Source organism: Rhineura floridana, chromosome 8, assembly GCF_030035675.1.
Source record: "Rhineura floridana isolate rRhiFlo1 chromosome 8, rRhiFlo1.hap2, whole genome shotgun sequence".
In the NCBI taxonomy this organism is placed as follows: Eukaryota; Metazoa; Chordata; class Lepidosauria; order Squamata; family Rhineuridae; genus Rhineura; species Rhineura floridana.
The window spans coordinates 83,708,269-83,725,320 of NC_084487.1; the positions used below are offsets into that span (position 1 = coordinate 83,708,269).

General features: G+C 36.4%; 1 protein-coding gene across 13 annotated transcripts in view; it reads right to left on the reverse strand.

The window, feature by feature from the left end:
• Window positions 1–515: 515 nt before the first annotated feature.
• NRCAM (neuronal cell adhesion molecule) overlaps window positions 516–17,052 on the reverse strand; it is a 181,496-nt gene continuing 164,959 nt past the window's right edge. For 12 of the 13 annotated variants that reach the window (XM_061639960.1, XM_061639959.1, XM_061639953.1 and 9 more), the window contains 2 exons: window positions 15,821–15,899; window positions 516–783 (listed from right to left, as the gene is read on the reverse strand). In XM_061639960.1, the coding sequence (XP_061495944.1) occupies window positions 546–783; window positions 15,821–15,899 (317 nt within the window). In that variant the 3' untranslated portion in view covers window positions 516–545. Of the gene's footprint in view, window positions 784–6,809; window positions 6,872–15,820; window positions 15,900–17,052 lie in introns of all 13 variants that reach the window. The other variant, XR_009764462.1, reaches the window with a different exon arrangement.

The window sequence follows — 17,052 nt, forward strand, 5'->3', positions numbered from 1 at the left end:
GTCATTTATCAATCATATACTGTACATACTGTTCCTAACTGTCTTGCAAAAAGACATAATGATATCTAGACATTAAGTCACCAATTTCAAAACAATGTCCACAAAGACATTGAAGTTCTATATAATACTACTATAACACTCTGACAATGAAAATGGACTTCATATCCAGGGATTCAGTTGAGGACTGCATAACGAAGTATCAAAACCATTATCAATGGCATAACTGGCTTTGCCTGTGACATATACAGCACTTTGCATGCATTATACTGTTACTTTCAGTATTCTTGGTTGATGTTGCTCTTTTTTAGTCTTGTAAAAAAGCAACTTCTGTGCAAAATGTTTCCAGTTTTGTGTTCTGAGTCATACTAACATACCAATTGTTGTTAATATATAGTTTAACAGTTTCATCTATATGTACTTAGAGTATAAACACGTTGCTGTGTAGAACATTTGTTTCCTTCATGTCCATAGGATGGGGAATGCTTGTACAAATGCTTGAAAAAATAATAGAAATGTTGTTTGAGAATGGGACAGAGTTTATTTAATTAGACAAATGAATTCATTGCGTTAACTGGGGAAGGAGCCTCAGAACTTTCATTCCCTTCTGCGGGTTCTTTCTCTTTTTTACCACTGTATTGTCCAATAAAGGAGCCATCCTCGTTGAACTGACCATTAACTCCTTCTCCATAGTCAACTAAACTATCATCGCTGTCCTCCTTTTTCACAGTCCTGTCTGAAGGTGTCCTGCTTCCTTTTTTTAGAGGCTTGTGGTCATCAGCATCACTGAAAAAGTAAAGGATTATTTTAAAAGAAATAATTCATATACAATCATTTGGATAAGTAAAAAACGAATCATGCATGCAGGTTTTTTAAAAGTACTTGTGGTCCCACAGTCCTTTAGTAAACTCAATCACACGGTGGAGACAAATCAATACAATGTAACTGGTATGAATTCATGGTGCAGTAATGGTTTAAACGCAGGATGTCTTCGGCTGTGGAAGTGCAATTTCCCCACCGTGCATGGCTTCTTAGTGACAAAAAAATGCAATTTTGAAGCAACGAAGAAAAAGTTGCAAGCATTAGAAGGGGCCCTTGTTCTTTAAATATGAAGCTTATGGTGTGCTGTGAAATTAGTCTGTTAAAACTTCTTATTCTTAATTCCTGAATATGAATGACGAATGAAAGCACAAATTTACCCCATCATTAGGAAAATACAATAAACAAAGTGTTGTATTTGGAGTAATTTGTTACATTACACACATCAGGCTTGGAATGTTTAACCTTACCTTTCAAGAGACCTACACATTCCATTAAAAGGGTGCAGAAGAAACAAATGAAAATAGCCTAAGAAGAAAAACAAAGTCCAGATCCTCATAGTGATCAGTGTTGAGTTAAATGAGAACCAGAGCTTAATTAACAACATATTTAAATTAACTTGCTATTTTCACAGAGTGGAATTTGGAAGAAGATTGGAAGAAGCATTTGGAAGAAATGGGTTTAGCACCCAGTCTTTAATTTTGCTTGAGATAGTGCTGGCAATTAAGTATAAGGGTGTTTTTGCTGCCTGATGAATATATTCCTCAACTGAAACCTGCATATACTAATTTCAGCAACTGAACAGATATGCATGTATTGGTACAGGGTGGTGAACTTTGGCACTCCAAATGTTGCTGAACTACAATTCCCATCATCCCCAGCAAGCACGGTCCATGGGCAGGTATGATGGGAGTTGTGGTTCAGCAATATCTGGAGTGCCAAAGGTTCACCACCCCTGTATAATTGGTAGAATCCCCATGGTGCTGGCATGCAGTGTGCGTCAGACCATACCGGTACTCTCCTGATCCGCATGTAGTTATGAAAGTGAACTGTTTGCTGGAAGTTGGATAATGTTGTTACATCAGTAGTATAAGAATAGATTTATACATTACCAGAACTGTATAGGACCCATTTACACACAGCAGTATTTCACGTCACATGTATTATTTATGTACTTTGAAATGACTTCCAAAATCTGTTAATGTATGAATTAATCCTGAATTTAACAATGAACCTGGGTGATATACTCTACATCAGCAACATCGCTGCTCAAAATATATACCTATCATACCTACCTGTCCACTTTATCAGTGACTGACAGGGCCATCATAGACTGTGCAGTCTGCAAGACATACGCACTGCAGGGTTATCTACTCTGCCATGTATCCATTTGCCTACAATCTGGGAGCACAGGAAGTTGCTGTATCTATGGATCACATTCAAAGAAGCAATGTTGTATAATTCCTTGGCTGAAGCCTTTAGGATTAATTTATATCATGGTTTAATCATGGTCAACTATAAGCTGTGCAGAGCCACAGATGTGCAGCGTATGAGGATTTCGTTTTCATTTGAAGCACACATGTCCTGTTTGATATTGCTTCTTTGGCACAGCCTAATATATCTACTGACAACAAAGTAGGAGGATATAAGCAATCACTGTCTTTTCAGAGTTCTCTACAACATCCAATCTCGCTTTGTCCTGCCACTATATACCTATCTCCTTTCTCTGTTTCTGGCTCTTCTCTTCTAACCTCCAGTATCATTTATGCTTGTCTGTTAGGCAGGCTTAACTTTCAAATGGGAAAACACAGATGCAATTGTCTAGCGTTGCATCTCTTCTTTATGGTGGAGTGTTTGCTCCACTCCAAATTCATTCCTCCTTGCAGAGTTTGTGAAATCCTTTCTTTTGTGATATTTCATGGCAGAATTTTGCTCCATTCCTTTCCTCTTAAGGGATACATCCTTGAGCTTAGAATCTTAGCCTTCATACACATGAACTCTCGTTTTGCCCTCTATAAAGAGAAAAACTTCAGAGCTCCCTCCCCATTTTCCAGGTAGCAAAGCAGTTAAGCATTCACTGAAGAGTTGTCAGATTCTAAAGAAAGATCAAGATAATACTTTGAAATTCACAATAAGCTGTTTGTGGTGGATTTAGAAAGGAATTTCCGAAGGTTAGACTTTTGTCTCACTAAGATTCATTGTGGGGTGGAAAATGGGTTATTTTAATCCATTTTAAGACATTACATTTTAGAGTGGAATGTAAGATAATTTGCAGCCAGTAACATATCCAGAAGAAAACTGTACGCCACTGGGTATGACACTGGGTAAGATCTTAGACTATGCTGTATCAAACCTGGCTATGGCAATACTTGTTGGTGTCAAAGCACTGTATTTATCTTGCACGTTGAATATGACTACTTTAACTCAGAAATGGGGAAGGGTAACAAACAGGTAAGCACGTATAACTTCAAGAATCCCAAGAACGCTAATGGAGAAGAAAGAAGAGTGAGAAGAAAAAGCAACATAATCCTAATTTGTTTACTCATTTCAATAAGATTTACTCTCTATTAAGCATACTGAGGATTGCAGACTTAATTTGCTCCATAGTAGCACATTATGATTGTAAGCTACTGAAATAAACTCAGAAATATGGGTGGTATTCAATGCTAGTCCTATTCAGAATAGACCCAGTGAAGTTAATAGACATGACTAAATTAGGTTCATTAATTTCAGTGGGTCTATTCTGAATAGGACTTAGCTGAATACAACCTTATGTGTTTTGTTTGGATCTCTGAGCGTACATCACAACTAATTCAGAAAAAATGATGATTTCTATTCAGGGACGCCCTTGGAGATTTCTTATTCAAACTAAATATTGCAAGCTCACATATATGTCTTTCACTTCCACTTCTCCTTTTTTAACAATAGTACTGTAATATATTATTAGCCAATACTTAATACTGATGAGATATAAGCTCCCATTATTACAAAAACACAAAATCAGCTTTTCACTGTGATTGCATGCAACCTTATTTTTCCTCTGAAAGTCTTCAGTAGGATCAAAATATGACAATCTTAAGAAAGTACGTGCACAATTATACAAATCATTTTTACATACACAAAGTTAGGACAGAAGGAAAACTGTATATTTTATATGCTTTTACATATAAGTACCTCATTGGTTATTGTGATGAACAGGGTAACAGGAATGTAGTGGAAAAATGGAACTATTAAGCTGCCTTAGCTTCCACCATTGTTTTTCTACAACAGTAACATACACTTCATGAAATTAGTTTTTCAAAATGGTTGCTGCCATAGTGGATATTTTTACACAAAATGTGCTGCAAACAAAGATGGCCATTTCTATTGAATATTGCCTTGTATTTCCCCACTGGCTTGGACATGCACTCCCAGCACTGGAGTGAACATGGCAGTTTCTTACACTTACTGCAGGCCCATGGATATCTGGATTTCCAGATGTGTTTTCCATTACTTCCACATTTATTCTGCATTCTTATAGGCCTGTTTCACAATATGCATTGGCTGTCTTTAATAAAAAGTATGTAAACTATAATTTTCTCCAAAGGAAACAATTATAATTTTAAAATTTAAAGGAAATACCTTGTTAAACTAGAAAATACAGTTTTCCCACCAACTTCACGTAAGTTACCTCTCATTGTATTGCACAAATAGACTATTACAATAGTTACAAGGGCAAACTGAAAACCATAATTCTGGTTTACATCTGTTTAACTACCTATTTTCTTTAACTTATTAGACTTGTCTAACATGTAGTCATATGGACTTGAAACCTTCAGCATAACTAGGTATTGTATAAACAACAAGACAACGCCTATATGTTTATATTAAAAGTATATAATACTGAGTCAATAGAAGGGGAAGATATTTAAGTGACAAGAAGGAAAATCAAAGCATTCCATTAGAAACATCTACAGCAATATACCACCCAAATTAAGTCCTATTTAATTTCAATAGGAAATATGTGCTTACGTATGTGCCTCCACTAAAGACTAAGCTAATTAAAAAAAGGACACAAACATAATGGCATTAGAGTGAAGACAGATGACCAAGTGGAAAATTAACAAGTGACTGAATGTGCACTGTAATAAGCAGGTCATCTGTATTGTCTTCCTAAGTAATGAGAATAATTTTACCATTCCTTTGCAAAGGTCTGATAAGACTGGCTGGACAAAAAGATGGGAAGTTAGATATGATAATGGGTTGGATCTAATGTTTTCATTCCACTCACTGAAGGAATGATCCAGCCCAGTGAATTCAGAAGTTCTCAAAAATCTGCACATATTATGATGACTTTTGCAATATGTGAAAGAAGGAAACAAATTTAAAATTAGAATTAAATTCTAGCATCTTAAACCGGTGGTGGAGAACCACTTTCAGCAGAGGGCCAGATCACAGTGGCCAAGCCTTTAAAAGGTGACCACCTGTCAATCATCTGACATCATGTGCAAAAAAAGTAAAGCCATAGCTGCAAAGGAAAAATAAGGAGCAAATTGTTCCTTTGTAACTTTGGCTTTATCTTTAGCATTTTTTGAATTTGGTGCCTTTCCCTGTCACACTATTTTCAGAAGGGATCAGATACACTTGGGAGCGGTTGGGAGCTGAAAGCAGAGCAACAGAGTAGGGAACCAAATTCAAACAATGCTGAATTTAAACTGCAGCTACAAAGAAATGTTCTTGTTCCTTTGGAGCTGCAGCTTGAATTCAGTGCGGTTTGTAGCTGCAGCTTTATCAGTCCTGTGCCTGATGTCAGGTGATGAGAAGGGGATCTACATGAAAATCAATGGATGTGCACAGAGCTTCTCTATGCATGGGGGGGGATAATCCTGGGCCAATCAAGATATCCCTTTGTGTAGAGTAGCATGAGCTGCTCAATTACTGAAATAAACCAATCTGTGTGGATGATCAGTATGTGTATATATTAGTATGTGCAAACCAGAGCTTGGAAAAGTTACTTTTTTAAACTACAACTCCCATCAGCCCCAGCCAGCATGGCCACTGGATTGGGCTGATGGGAGTTGTAGTTCAAAAAAGTAACTTTTCCAAGCTCTGCAAGGGCCCTTTCTCACAACTGCTGAATGCATCACCAATGGACTTAGTGTGGTTGACAGGTGTCACAGTAACTTTACATTTCCCTGCACTCTTCCTTTGCTATTTATTCATAAAAAATTGGCCCCAAAAGGATAAAATTGAAATGTACTATTTTTAAAATATGTGCAGCCTGCCCCATCCTGAAGACTTATGACAGGAAACAGTTTTAAAATCATATAATTCCTTTAAAAGCAAAACAATCCATTCAGAGATTTTATATGTTGATCTAACGTTCAAAACTTATTGTCATTTTGCAGGAAAAAGAAAGCATTGAAAACTTGTAAATTTCAACATCAAACTATACATATATATGTATATTTACACACACATAAGCCTGATATAATATATATGAACATGCACCTGTATACACATTAACCACAAAATAGAAATGCCATCTGCAAAATAATCTTATGCATCCAAAGATCCAAATATTTTCTGAGCTCTTCTTTTTGTTCTTTTTTTTAATACGATGAACATTTATTTTTATTTCCTTTTCAATGAAATTAACAATCACCCACCAAATGCAGATCTGGTTGGGCAGTACTCAGTGCGTAAAGCACACAGGGCTGGCAATATACATTGTTCTGTATTGTATGGTTACATACTCTGCTTTGTAGCACAAAATATTTGGATTTAGCTGAAAAACTATGCATTCTCTTGTTTTAATCTGGTATATACTTTACATAAAATGTTTCAAAATAAGGCAAAGTAGCACTAACTTCAGAAAGTATTTGTTTTATTTATTACTGTAGAATACAGGACTTTTTGACTTCAAAGAAATAAGTTCTTTTCATCAGTTTTTCATTCTTACTTCTTTTAGGTTTATTTTACAGTTATAATCTAAATAATGAAAAAATACTTACACAGCTGGTTGCATTGTTTCTGTGATTTTTCTATATGCTAGTAATGATGCAGATTCTAATGTCTGTATAATTAAAAAACAAACAAAAACAAAACTGCAGATTTACACGAGTGTGTACCTGCATGGAAGTGGACACTGGTGTGAGTGCACAGTTACAGCATATCCAAAAATCAGACTTGGAAATTGGGTTCCCTCCTTTTTGCACACCATAAAAGGAAGTGAAAATAATGTTGCCATAGGGACTACAGCAAATATGAATCTGGGTTACTCAGGGAACCTTCTTCTCAACCACAAAGGAATATATATACACACACATAGCTGTCAAGTTTTTGATCATAAATACATAAATTTAATATTATTAGATACTGAGGAACAGGAATTGGGGAGGAATAATCAGGGGTTCCAACTAGGTTTTGTTGGTCAAATTGAATGAAAAGAGAATAGTGGCCATCTTGAGGGTAGATAGCAGGGAATGAAGAACAGTTAATTGCCATAGGCAAGCAAAACGTTCCATAAACATGATCAATCTATCAAATAAAACAACCAGATTCAAGAAGAACTGGAGCTTATTCCTCCAGCAGCTGTTTATAAGAGGAAATGCTGGTAGGTGAAACTTTTTTCACACCTGTATGAGAAGCTACACCACTGAAATTTCCTCTTTTGCATACCTAGGATAGGGAGCCCCAAAGGGCCAAGGAGTAACCCTCTCCTCCTTAGCATCTGGTCACCTAAGTAGAAAAGTCAAGTAGGGTGTGTGCATAAATGACAAGTAGACCCTTTGTCTCTGGGTTGACTTGTTTCACGAACACTAGTTATTTTAAGCATAACTAAGATAGGGCTCTCACACTGGCAGCAGTACCAGTCCTTTCAGTGATCTCATGGTAGCATGCAAAGCTTGGGTCTATGCAGGTTAAGCCCTCTTCCTATGTAGTCCTGGGCATCTGACATTCTCTAGCCAAGTAGGAACAAAGTGTTGCTGCAGCAGCTTCCATACTGCTGACTTAAACCAGCCTATACTTGTGGCCATGCCAATTTTGTTGGACTCCAATTCCTATCATTCCCAGCCAGCATACCTCATAGTCAAGGATGATGGGAGTTGTAGTCTAGCAACATCTAGAAGGTCACAGATTCTCCATTCCTGCCTATATAAACTAATTTGAAAACATGTCCCAATGAATACTGACTACAAAAGCAAGGCATTCTGTATATGATTAGTACATTGCCTTTACGTTCTTTTAAAACTTTGCTTGATTTGAAGCTCTGCACATACTCAGAGGTACTCTGTTCAAGGTAAATACTGTTTAGGTAGATTACCTAATCTGTATAATACAATACAATGAAAGAATTGTGAAACACCTTTTACCATGGCACAGACAGAAGTAAGAAAATCACATAGTGCAAACATGTCTACAAATAGAAAGGAATTCAGTGACTGGGTTCTAGATTTCAATGTGAACATAAGGGATTCCTTCCAGGAAGGACACCATACACTTACTCATGTACCCTATGTCACTTATTCTATCATCTAGTATGATGCACTGTACAAAAGAATATTCTGCTCTCTACCTCAAGATGGCATATTATTTCCTTTTCAAATTGCTGATATTTCAGAAGCTATGTGCACATAATGCTCTATAGAAGGGAAAACGTCTTCCAGTTATAATCTGGGAGGACAAACCAAAGTCAGGATTCTCACTGGAAAATTAATCTTAATTTGTTGCTAAAACATGTATTTTAGAAACAAGATTGATCGTCTCATTGTGAACTTTAAAGAGCACAACATTAAGGGATTTGGGTTTTTCAGCAGTTTTACATAACATTATTTCTAATAATAATTTAATACAATACCGTGAATGTTCTGTCTTCCTGCTTATGTGGCTTTAAATGCTATTATAAAATACAACAGCAAGCTATGTTTTTTTAAACAACTTTCTTTGTAGATGAATACTTACATGCTGGAATTTTTTAAATTAAGATCGTCAACTTGAATAAAAATATCCTTCAAAATTTAAAACAGAATGTCGTCCGTCCCCCCCCAATATATATATCAGTACTTAACATGAATACTGGAACAATTACAAACAAAATATAGATCACAGGATATATGGATTTTATTGTCACATGAGGGATTACAATAGCAAGTTCAATCAAATACTTGCTGTTTACAGGTATAAAATCAGTTTTAATAAACTAGTAAGATTGTTTTAAATGAACTTTTATTTCACATATGACTTATGAAGTATGCATCTAAAACTTATATTATGGAAGGTGATACCTAATGTTAGTCATACTTAAAGTAGATCCATTGAAACCAGTGGAGTTAATTTCAATGGGTCTTCTTTGAATATAGCATCTGGAGTCTTTAGTTATTCATTTTGCATTGTATCCAACTGTGCCCCTTTACCGATGGAAGCCTTCCATGAATGTAAAGAAGATATTTTTGCCAATTTTCCCTTTCCCAGAGTAATTCCCCTACTCTGTAGAATAGATTTGGTAGGGGGGCACAGGGGCAGCAGAACAAAAATCAACCCCCTCTCCATTCTGCTTATGGAAGCCTCCACTAGATTAAAGTGCTTTCCTTCAGCAGAGGAATACGTTGGACAACCTTGTGGCTAAATTAAAATCTTCCTATATTTTCCTATAAATAATCACAATTTTATTTACTTTTATGAGTTTTATGAAACAAACTTGAATGTGATAGATGAGATAAGTAACAAAGTGAGAAGATGACTGTAAATGGCATAAGTAAACTGAAGCTAAATAAAAATTTAAAAAACACACCAATAAATGAAATACATCAAAAAAAGGGTAACAAATTCGTTGTAAACTCCATTGCTTCTTTCCAGTGACATTGCATTACCTGTTAATAATCTTTTCACTTCAAGGGCAGGCAGATGCAATAACCAGTCAAAATGTAGAAAAGTTGTGTGTATGTGCAGCCAGGATGCAGATCAACAGTCAACACAACCAAATAAATCTTTTCATAGACGACATGCACAATAACTCAAGATATGGTTAGCAATGTATTTAGCTGAAAAATTCAGTGGACCCAGAAGTAATATAGTAATGCAAATTGCAGTGGACAGGGAAGTAATCTGGGTTGATGGATCTGAAGGCACAGATCTCTCTTACTTCATGGAAAAAATATTGAGATACCAAAATAATTCTGTATATAATACTTTTTCCTAAATGCCTTGAACACTATGATTAAACTACTCTGGAACTCCTCAACCTCTACGAATATATAGAATTGGAATTCAGGGTATCTATTTGAAATATGTTGCCAGTATCTTCATGATGCTAAAATCAATTGGACCTGAAGATGAAGGAAATAAAGGACCCCTTTTTGACATCCCTAGTAGATAAATGTTATACTATACAAGAGGCTTTTAGTATGAATTACTAGTTTACCTTATCCCGCTAGATAAATTTTAGATAAATTAGCATTGTTTTGATTAAAATTATGAAACAAACCTCTATACTGCATGACTTTTAAGAATATCTAGAATATGGACTGTATTGTATACTTTTATTTTAAGTACAAGTAGCAGTAGATTCATTTTAAAAATATTGTGAATAAAAATAAGACAAAATGTGTGTGTGTATTTACAAAAGCCTTTCCCTTATTAAAACAAGGAATGTTAAATGATACTTAAAAAAAAAAAACTAAGGAAGACTACCCCTCCTGGATACTAACATACACTATGTTTTTAACTGTGAAACTCATAATGGATAAAATTACATCAATTTTACACATAAAGAAGATTAATCAACAAGTTAAAAAGTGTGTTCTGGTTCTATAAAAGAAACAGCACCACTCAAAACTATCTGGGTCTTCAGAATGAAACTCCTAAAGGTGGGATTGCCAGAGAGATGGTCAAGCCCGCAGTGATCTGAGGACCCCTATATTAACTGAGTGGCAGGAGAAGGAGCAATGCTGTAATGGCTCCCATTTTGCAATGGTAATGTAGGAAAGCACACTTAAGTGGGTACAGGATTGCAGCATTAGGTTTCCTGTAAAGGTAGGATATATTGAGTTGGCTGGTAGATCTTACTGATTTTCTTTTTAATAATGTACCATTTTAAAAAGACACCAATCTCAACTTTGTCTTCAAATCAGTTTAAAAGAAGTAAATGTATGTTTAATATTTTCATTGGAGGGATGTAAATCTGCCTGGGATAAGAAGCATTCCTGGATCATAAAACAGTGAAAAGAAAACAGGACTTTCTGGAGTATTTTACCCCCAATGCTGCTGCATTATTATCTTGACTAGCACTAGGATCTTTTGTTTTCTTAAATTAGACAGGAATAATGGATTGATTTCAATCATAAAACAAAGCAATGTTCTGAATTGTCAGAGCTACTAAGTTTTTGCCCTACTATTTTGAAAGCCACTTCAATTTTTAAATAGTTGTGAATTTTTTGAAGCCAGAAGTGAAACCCTACAGAGAAACTAAAAGATTAATTATTATGCTGGCTGAACAAAACAGATAGCATCAGTGAGGTATTTATGGTTATTGTAAACATACATTTTTTTATCTTAGTCAAGATAACTAATACTATATATATTTGTCCCATTTGAGACCCCTATATTCTCCTGCTCATCAGGAAATAGAAATGTAACCAATATGGATAACAAATGACATAATTGGTAAAATATTCTACTTATTCTTCTAGTGAAAGTAAGCAACTGAGCAGACAGAGAGACTTTTCAAAACTGATTCTGTATTTAAAACTGATTAAGACAAGAACCATGTAAAATAGCTTTTTATTCCCATTGTGACCAGTTTTTATTGATTGAAACTATAAATGAACATGTTGCCTATTCTGCTTCCTGGAAATAATTTAAGTCAGAAGTCTCCTCTTAGTACATTTGTGACTTCTTTGAATGTTGTTCTCTTTCATATTGATGACAAGTAACAACTGCAAATCTATCCCTTTTTAGCTTAGTGGGGAACTGACAAAATGTGTGAAACCTGTGAGGATAATAAAGAAAAGGAGCTGAATGGTATTTTTTCCTTTTTAGCTGATGGAGGGATTTCTTCTGTCGGACATAGTCATTGAAAATCTGTTCCAAACAGTCTTCAAATAAAGTTCCACCACAATATGGTAAGGATAACAGCTGGTATTTCATAGCTAGGTTTAAGGGCCAATTATGCAACCAGATAGCCCTTCTTGCTACTGTGAGACATGCTATGTTTTTAACAGTGAATCTGAGAGAATGCTTGGCTGCGTCATGAATAAAATTAGCTGCTATTCTACACAGAATGTGTGTTCTCCATTTGCTGGAAGATGAGCTCAATGTATTTTCCCTTATTGCTTGCTCCTTCAGCCAGGCTAATAAAGCCCTAGAAGCATAGGCAGAATAAAGGGAAACACTAAACTGGGCTGAAACTAAGCTGAATGATCTCTTTATTACAGCCTCAACCTTTCTATCAATTGGATCTTTGGGGACATAGCCCTCAACACCAGAGAAGCATGATTTAACATTTCCATTGACCACTGAAGTATCTATCTTGGGTATTGTCTCCCATAAAGGAGCTTTGTCCACTGGAAGAGGATACAATTCATCCAGAATTGCTAGCGCTACATGTTTTACTTTGGGATTATTCCAGATTGTATGGATAAGCTTTTGAACAGCTGAATGAACCGGAAGAGATTTATCTACCATGCTCTCTTCTGAAGGCTGTTGAGATTTGTGGCATTTTAACTGCAGTTCTTTCTAAATATGCTTGAATAAGTAGTTTTGAGTCTCCATTTTAAACCTATGAGAGCAAGTGTGGTGCAATGGTTTAGGTGTTGGACTATGACCTGGGAGACCAGAGTTCAAATCCCCACACAGCCATGAAGCTCACTGAGTGACCTTGCGCCAGTCACTGCCACTCAGCCTCAGAGGAAGGCAATGGTAAACCACCTCTGAATACCGCTTACCATGAAAACTCTATTCATAGGGTCACCATAAGTTGACTTGAAGGCAGTCCATTTCCATTTTTTCCATAGGCTCACTATCCTTTTCTACTTCCAGTGAGGAAGCAAATGAGATCTCCTCATCCTCAGACGGTGACTCATCCTCCAAGTCACTGTGAAAATTAGGCGTCTGTTTTGTAAAAGCTGAACACTTTATTAAATTGTCCTTGGCTTCATATACTGACAAGTGGGACTGGTGTCTAGTTGCTCCACGGGAGACCACGGTAATTGCTGTATGTGATGCCTCAGGATTCATTATTGAAGAAGGTCTAATGTGTATGGTGGAAGCTATGGTATTTTTGGCCACAGCATGGGTATCCTTCAAAATGGTAGCAGTTTCAGGGAAAACAACAGACCTCATTAGTGAACTTTTTTCAGAGTTGGAGTAACTACAGCTACTAGTACTACTAGCAACAGCAGAAGGTCTTACCTTCTTCATATGGCCCCTGCGATTGTCTTCTGAATCTGAGCTGAGGTCTATTGTGTGGTTGAACTACTGTTGTGGAGAGGAAGGGCCCTTGGTGAACTTTTGTTGTTATGGGGAATGCTCTCCTACCTGGGAATCTGACCCTTCATCCACTTCAGTTCTATGCTGCCACAGAGTGCAATATCTAGAAACACCCTCAGATTGCCATTCCGTTGATTTATTTTTCCTCCAACAGAGTGAAGGAGAGATGGACTTAACCTTTAAATGCTCCAAAGAGTGCCTGACTCTCCTATGAGAGGTCTCTGATCTGGTGCTCAAGGTTTGATCTCCTGACCTTCCGGGCAAGCTGGCTTTCTCAGACCATACAGACACTGCTTTGGTAAAGACAGGGTCTGATTCAGGAAATTTTGTGACATCACTACATTCTCTCATTCTTCCTTTGTCCATTTTCTTTATTGTCCATGGAGATATGGACTTGAAGTGATGTAAAAAAGTTCAAAATACTCGAATTCTTGGAAAAAATTGGAGAAAATAAACATTTCCTTCAAAGACACACTGTATCATATTTTAGAACTGCCTGAGGCAGTGTGAACCAGGGAACTTATTGATGGGAGCAATGTTGAACTGCACAGAAATACAAACATACTTTCCGTGATTTGAATATTTGCTTGCATCTGCCGTCTTTAAAGAGAAAAGAGGTAAATACTATTGCCAGTAAATGTCAGAGGAACTTATGTCCAAAAGGAGAGTTTAAGCAAAGTGAATTAGATGAGCGACTTCTTTTAAATACATCTGGTCTTCAAGGTTCATGCAATGATTTACTTAACCATACAAAGTAACAGATGATTCCACAGATTAGATGAATAGATGATTTCACAAATTAACATGCTAGTTGTTCCAAGACATACTGCAATCCTGGCTTAGGTCCCACATGATAATAGATTTAATGATCACATCTAGAAATCAGTTGTCAAACAAAAGGTCACCGGAGAATTGGCATAATTCGGCATGACTATGAACTAGTCCAGGAACAGACAGCTATCATAGATACACGTAAGCAGTTGAATAATTTCCCTTCGTGAACAATTCTGTCAGTACTCGATTGCTTTAGGCCAATATTATTATTCCATAGCTTTTACAATTATTAATACTCCCCAGCAACATGGAAATACACAATCTCATCATCTTTAAAATATTCTGCCTTGAAAGAGCCATGGGAAAACACAGGGCCTATTCTATGGTATTCAGAATTATACAAAATATAGTTTAGGCCAGCCAAATGAAATACTAATTTCCTATAGATAAAAAGCTACAAAAATATATTGAATTCATTAAAAATGACAACTACAGCACTACAGTAAACTATACATGAGAAGCATAGGAAACTTTTAAGAAATACATAGAATAAAAATGTATCTTAAGATCTGATACAACATACAAACAAAAACAGAAAACACTGACTTTTTAAATAAATTATCCTTTCATGTTTAAACCCAACACATTGGATTAAAACAATAAAGCTCTCTGTAAATTATACTGCATACTGGTATTACTATTTTGAATAGCATGCTTTTGTGAGGCAAGGCATGCAGCTAATTTGTTTTCTTTGATAACAATGAACTGGCTTTGAAAACAGAACTCTCCTGATTTTTATCCATTAAATTACATATATCACTTAGCTGCTTTTGCTACTGTCAAATGAGATGCCTAGAATTTGTTGATATTTGATTATTGCACTACCAAAGCAAAAAGCAAAACCTGAATACCACTGAAGTCATTTATATTTTCACTACTAAGCCTGGATTTAAAGCAGAACTTCCATATACTTTGCTTTATTCATGCTCTTAAAATGAATAAGGCAGCAAGATTAAATTATAAGTAAAAAAAACCTCACACATGCACAAAACTCATAGTGAACTCTGAAAGAAAATATACCAGAGATATATGAATGAAGTAAAACCCTGGATCCAAATTCATTTTAAGTATTAGGATATCAACACTGCAATTTGGATCTATATTTTATATTTCTGGTTGATCATAAAGTATGATTTTAAGATTCTGCATTTAGGCTGCAATCCTTGCACACTTACCTGGGGGTAAGCCCCAATTAACACAATGGTACTTACTTCTGAGTAAACATGCATAGGATTCTCTGATAGAATGTGATCTACAGAGGCTGTATGGGAACAAGACTACCAGCAAAAGAGGCGGCAGTGGTGAAACAACATGATTTCTGTTCATCTGGAAACATTCCTACAGCAGTGGAGATGCCACCACGCCTTTTGTTATGCTATGGTTTGCCACAATTACCACAACCCATGGCATTTGACATTTGGAAAATGAATCAATAATTATTAGATATGTTGATATATATGCCTGTGAATTGAACTGCAATGGTAATGGCAATGAAGCTATGGTCCTACATCAAAATATTTGTGACACCAACATAATATCCTTAATGTTGATGTGACATCATGTTTAATGGTCCTGAGCTGATGAAGCTAATAATTCATCCACTATTAAATACTTCTGAACTGTGTGCAGAAGGTCTTAAGAATAGGCTCTTGTCTTCAAATCCAAGTTGATATGACCAATAAGAATTAACATAACTGCGTACCTGTATTCACCAAGTGTTCCATCATCTTCCTTCATAGGCTGTATTTCTGGATCACCATGAGCATCCTCTTTTTCTTTCACTAAAACACACAAATTATTGATAATAATAAGTACTGGAATTATAAGTTTGATGCGTACCATGCCCTAGTATATCGATGGGCTCTCAATGCTAGAGCAAAAAGGAGACTATAGCCAGTTTCAGTCAGGTAGTTCCACTGCCACAACTCTCCAATTCACCATGTTACCTAAGTAGGGCCAGGAAGACATTGTGTATGTGCATGGGGGGTGGGGTTGTTTAGGAGAGGAACCCCAAATACGGAAACTCTCACACACAGAGAGCAATGGGTTTGCTTTATTTATAAGCCCAAAGGGCAAGGTTTATGAAAGGAAAACATAGGAATAAACATAAACAAAGAATAAACATAGAAGTATAGAAATATAGGAGGCTGCCTTATAGCAAGTCAGACCATTGGCCCATCTAGCTCAGTATTGTCCACACCGATAGGCAGCGAGCAGTGGCTGTCCAGGATTTCAGACAGGGTTCTCTCCCAGTCCTACCTGCAAACAAGGAATTGAGCCTGTGACCTTCTGCATACAAAGCAGGTGCTCTACCAGTGAGCTACAGCCCTTTGCAACATACAGACTCTCAAAATGGGAACTTTCTTACTAAAATTCTAGGTATAATGTTACTTTTATAATTTAGCACTAAGGTCACTGAGAGGCAAAGGAAGCTATGACAGGACCCAGGCTTACAGCTATCTTTTATCTAGCTGCCTCTCCTCCAGAGATCTGTCTGAATCCACCTGCCAAAGTACCAACTGACAGTGAGGGCTGTGTTCTCTTCCACCTCTGCTCTAGGATTCTATTAAGGAAGAAGCCCTCCCTCTTGAGAGTCAGCTCCCAAGGCCAGTCTCCCAAAGCACTTCTTTATATATAGATTCCTACATGTGATAAGTAGCTGGTGTGATATGATGTTCAACTAGATAGCAGAGCCAACCTGGTATAGTGCTTTTAGACCAATATGTGCTCCAAATCCTTCACATTTACAGCTAACAGAAAAAGGCTAGTAGGTAGCTGTCTTCCATATGTTTGCTCAAAGTAAGGATGGACTCAGAATCATTTTTATCTAATTACATGGTGATCATGCTATATCACTGTTTTATGATTAATTCAATGCATGACAGCTGCAGAAACAGTTATGTATTATAGTCCTTTAGATATGGATCTCAAATG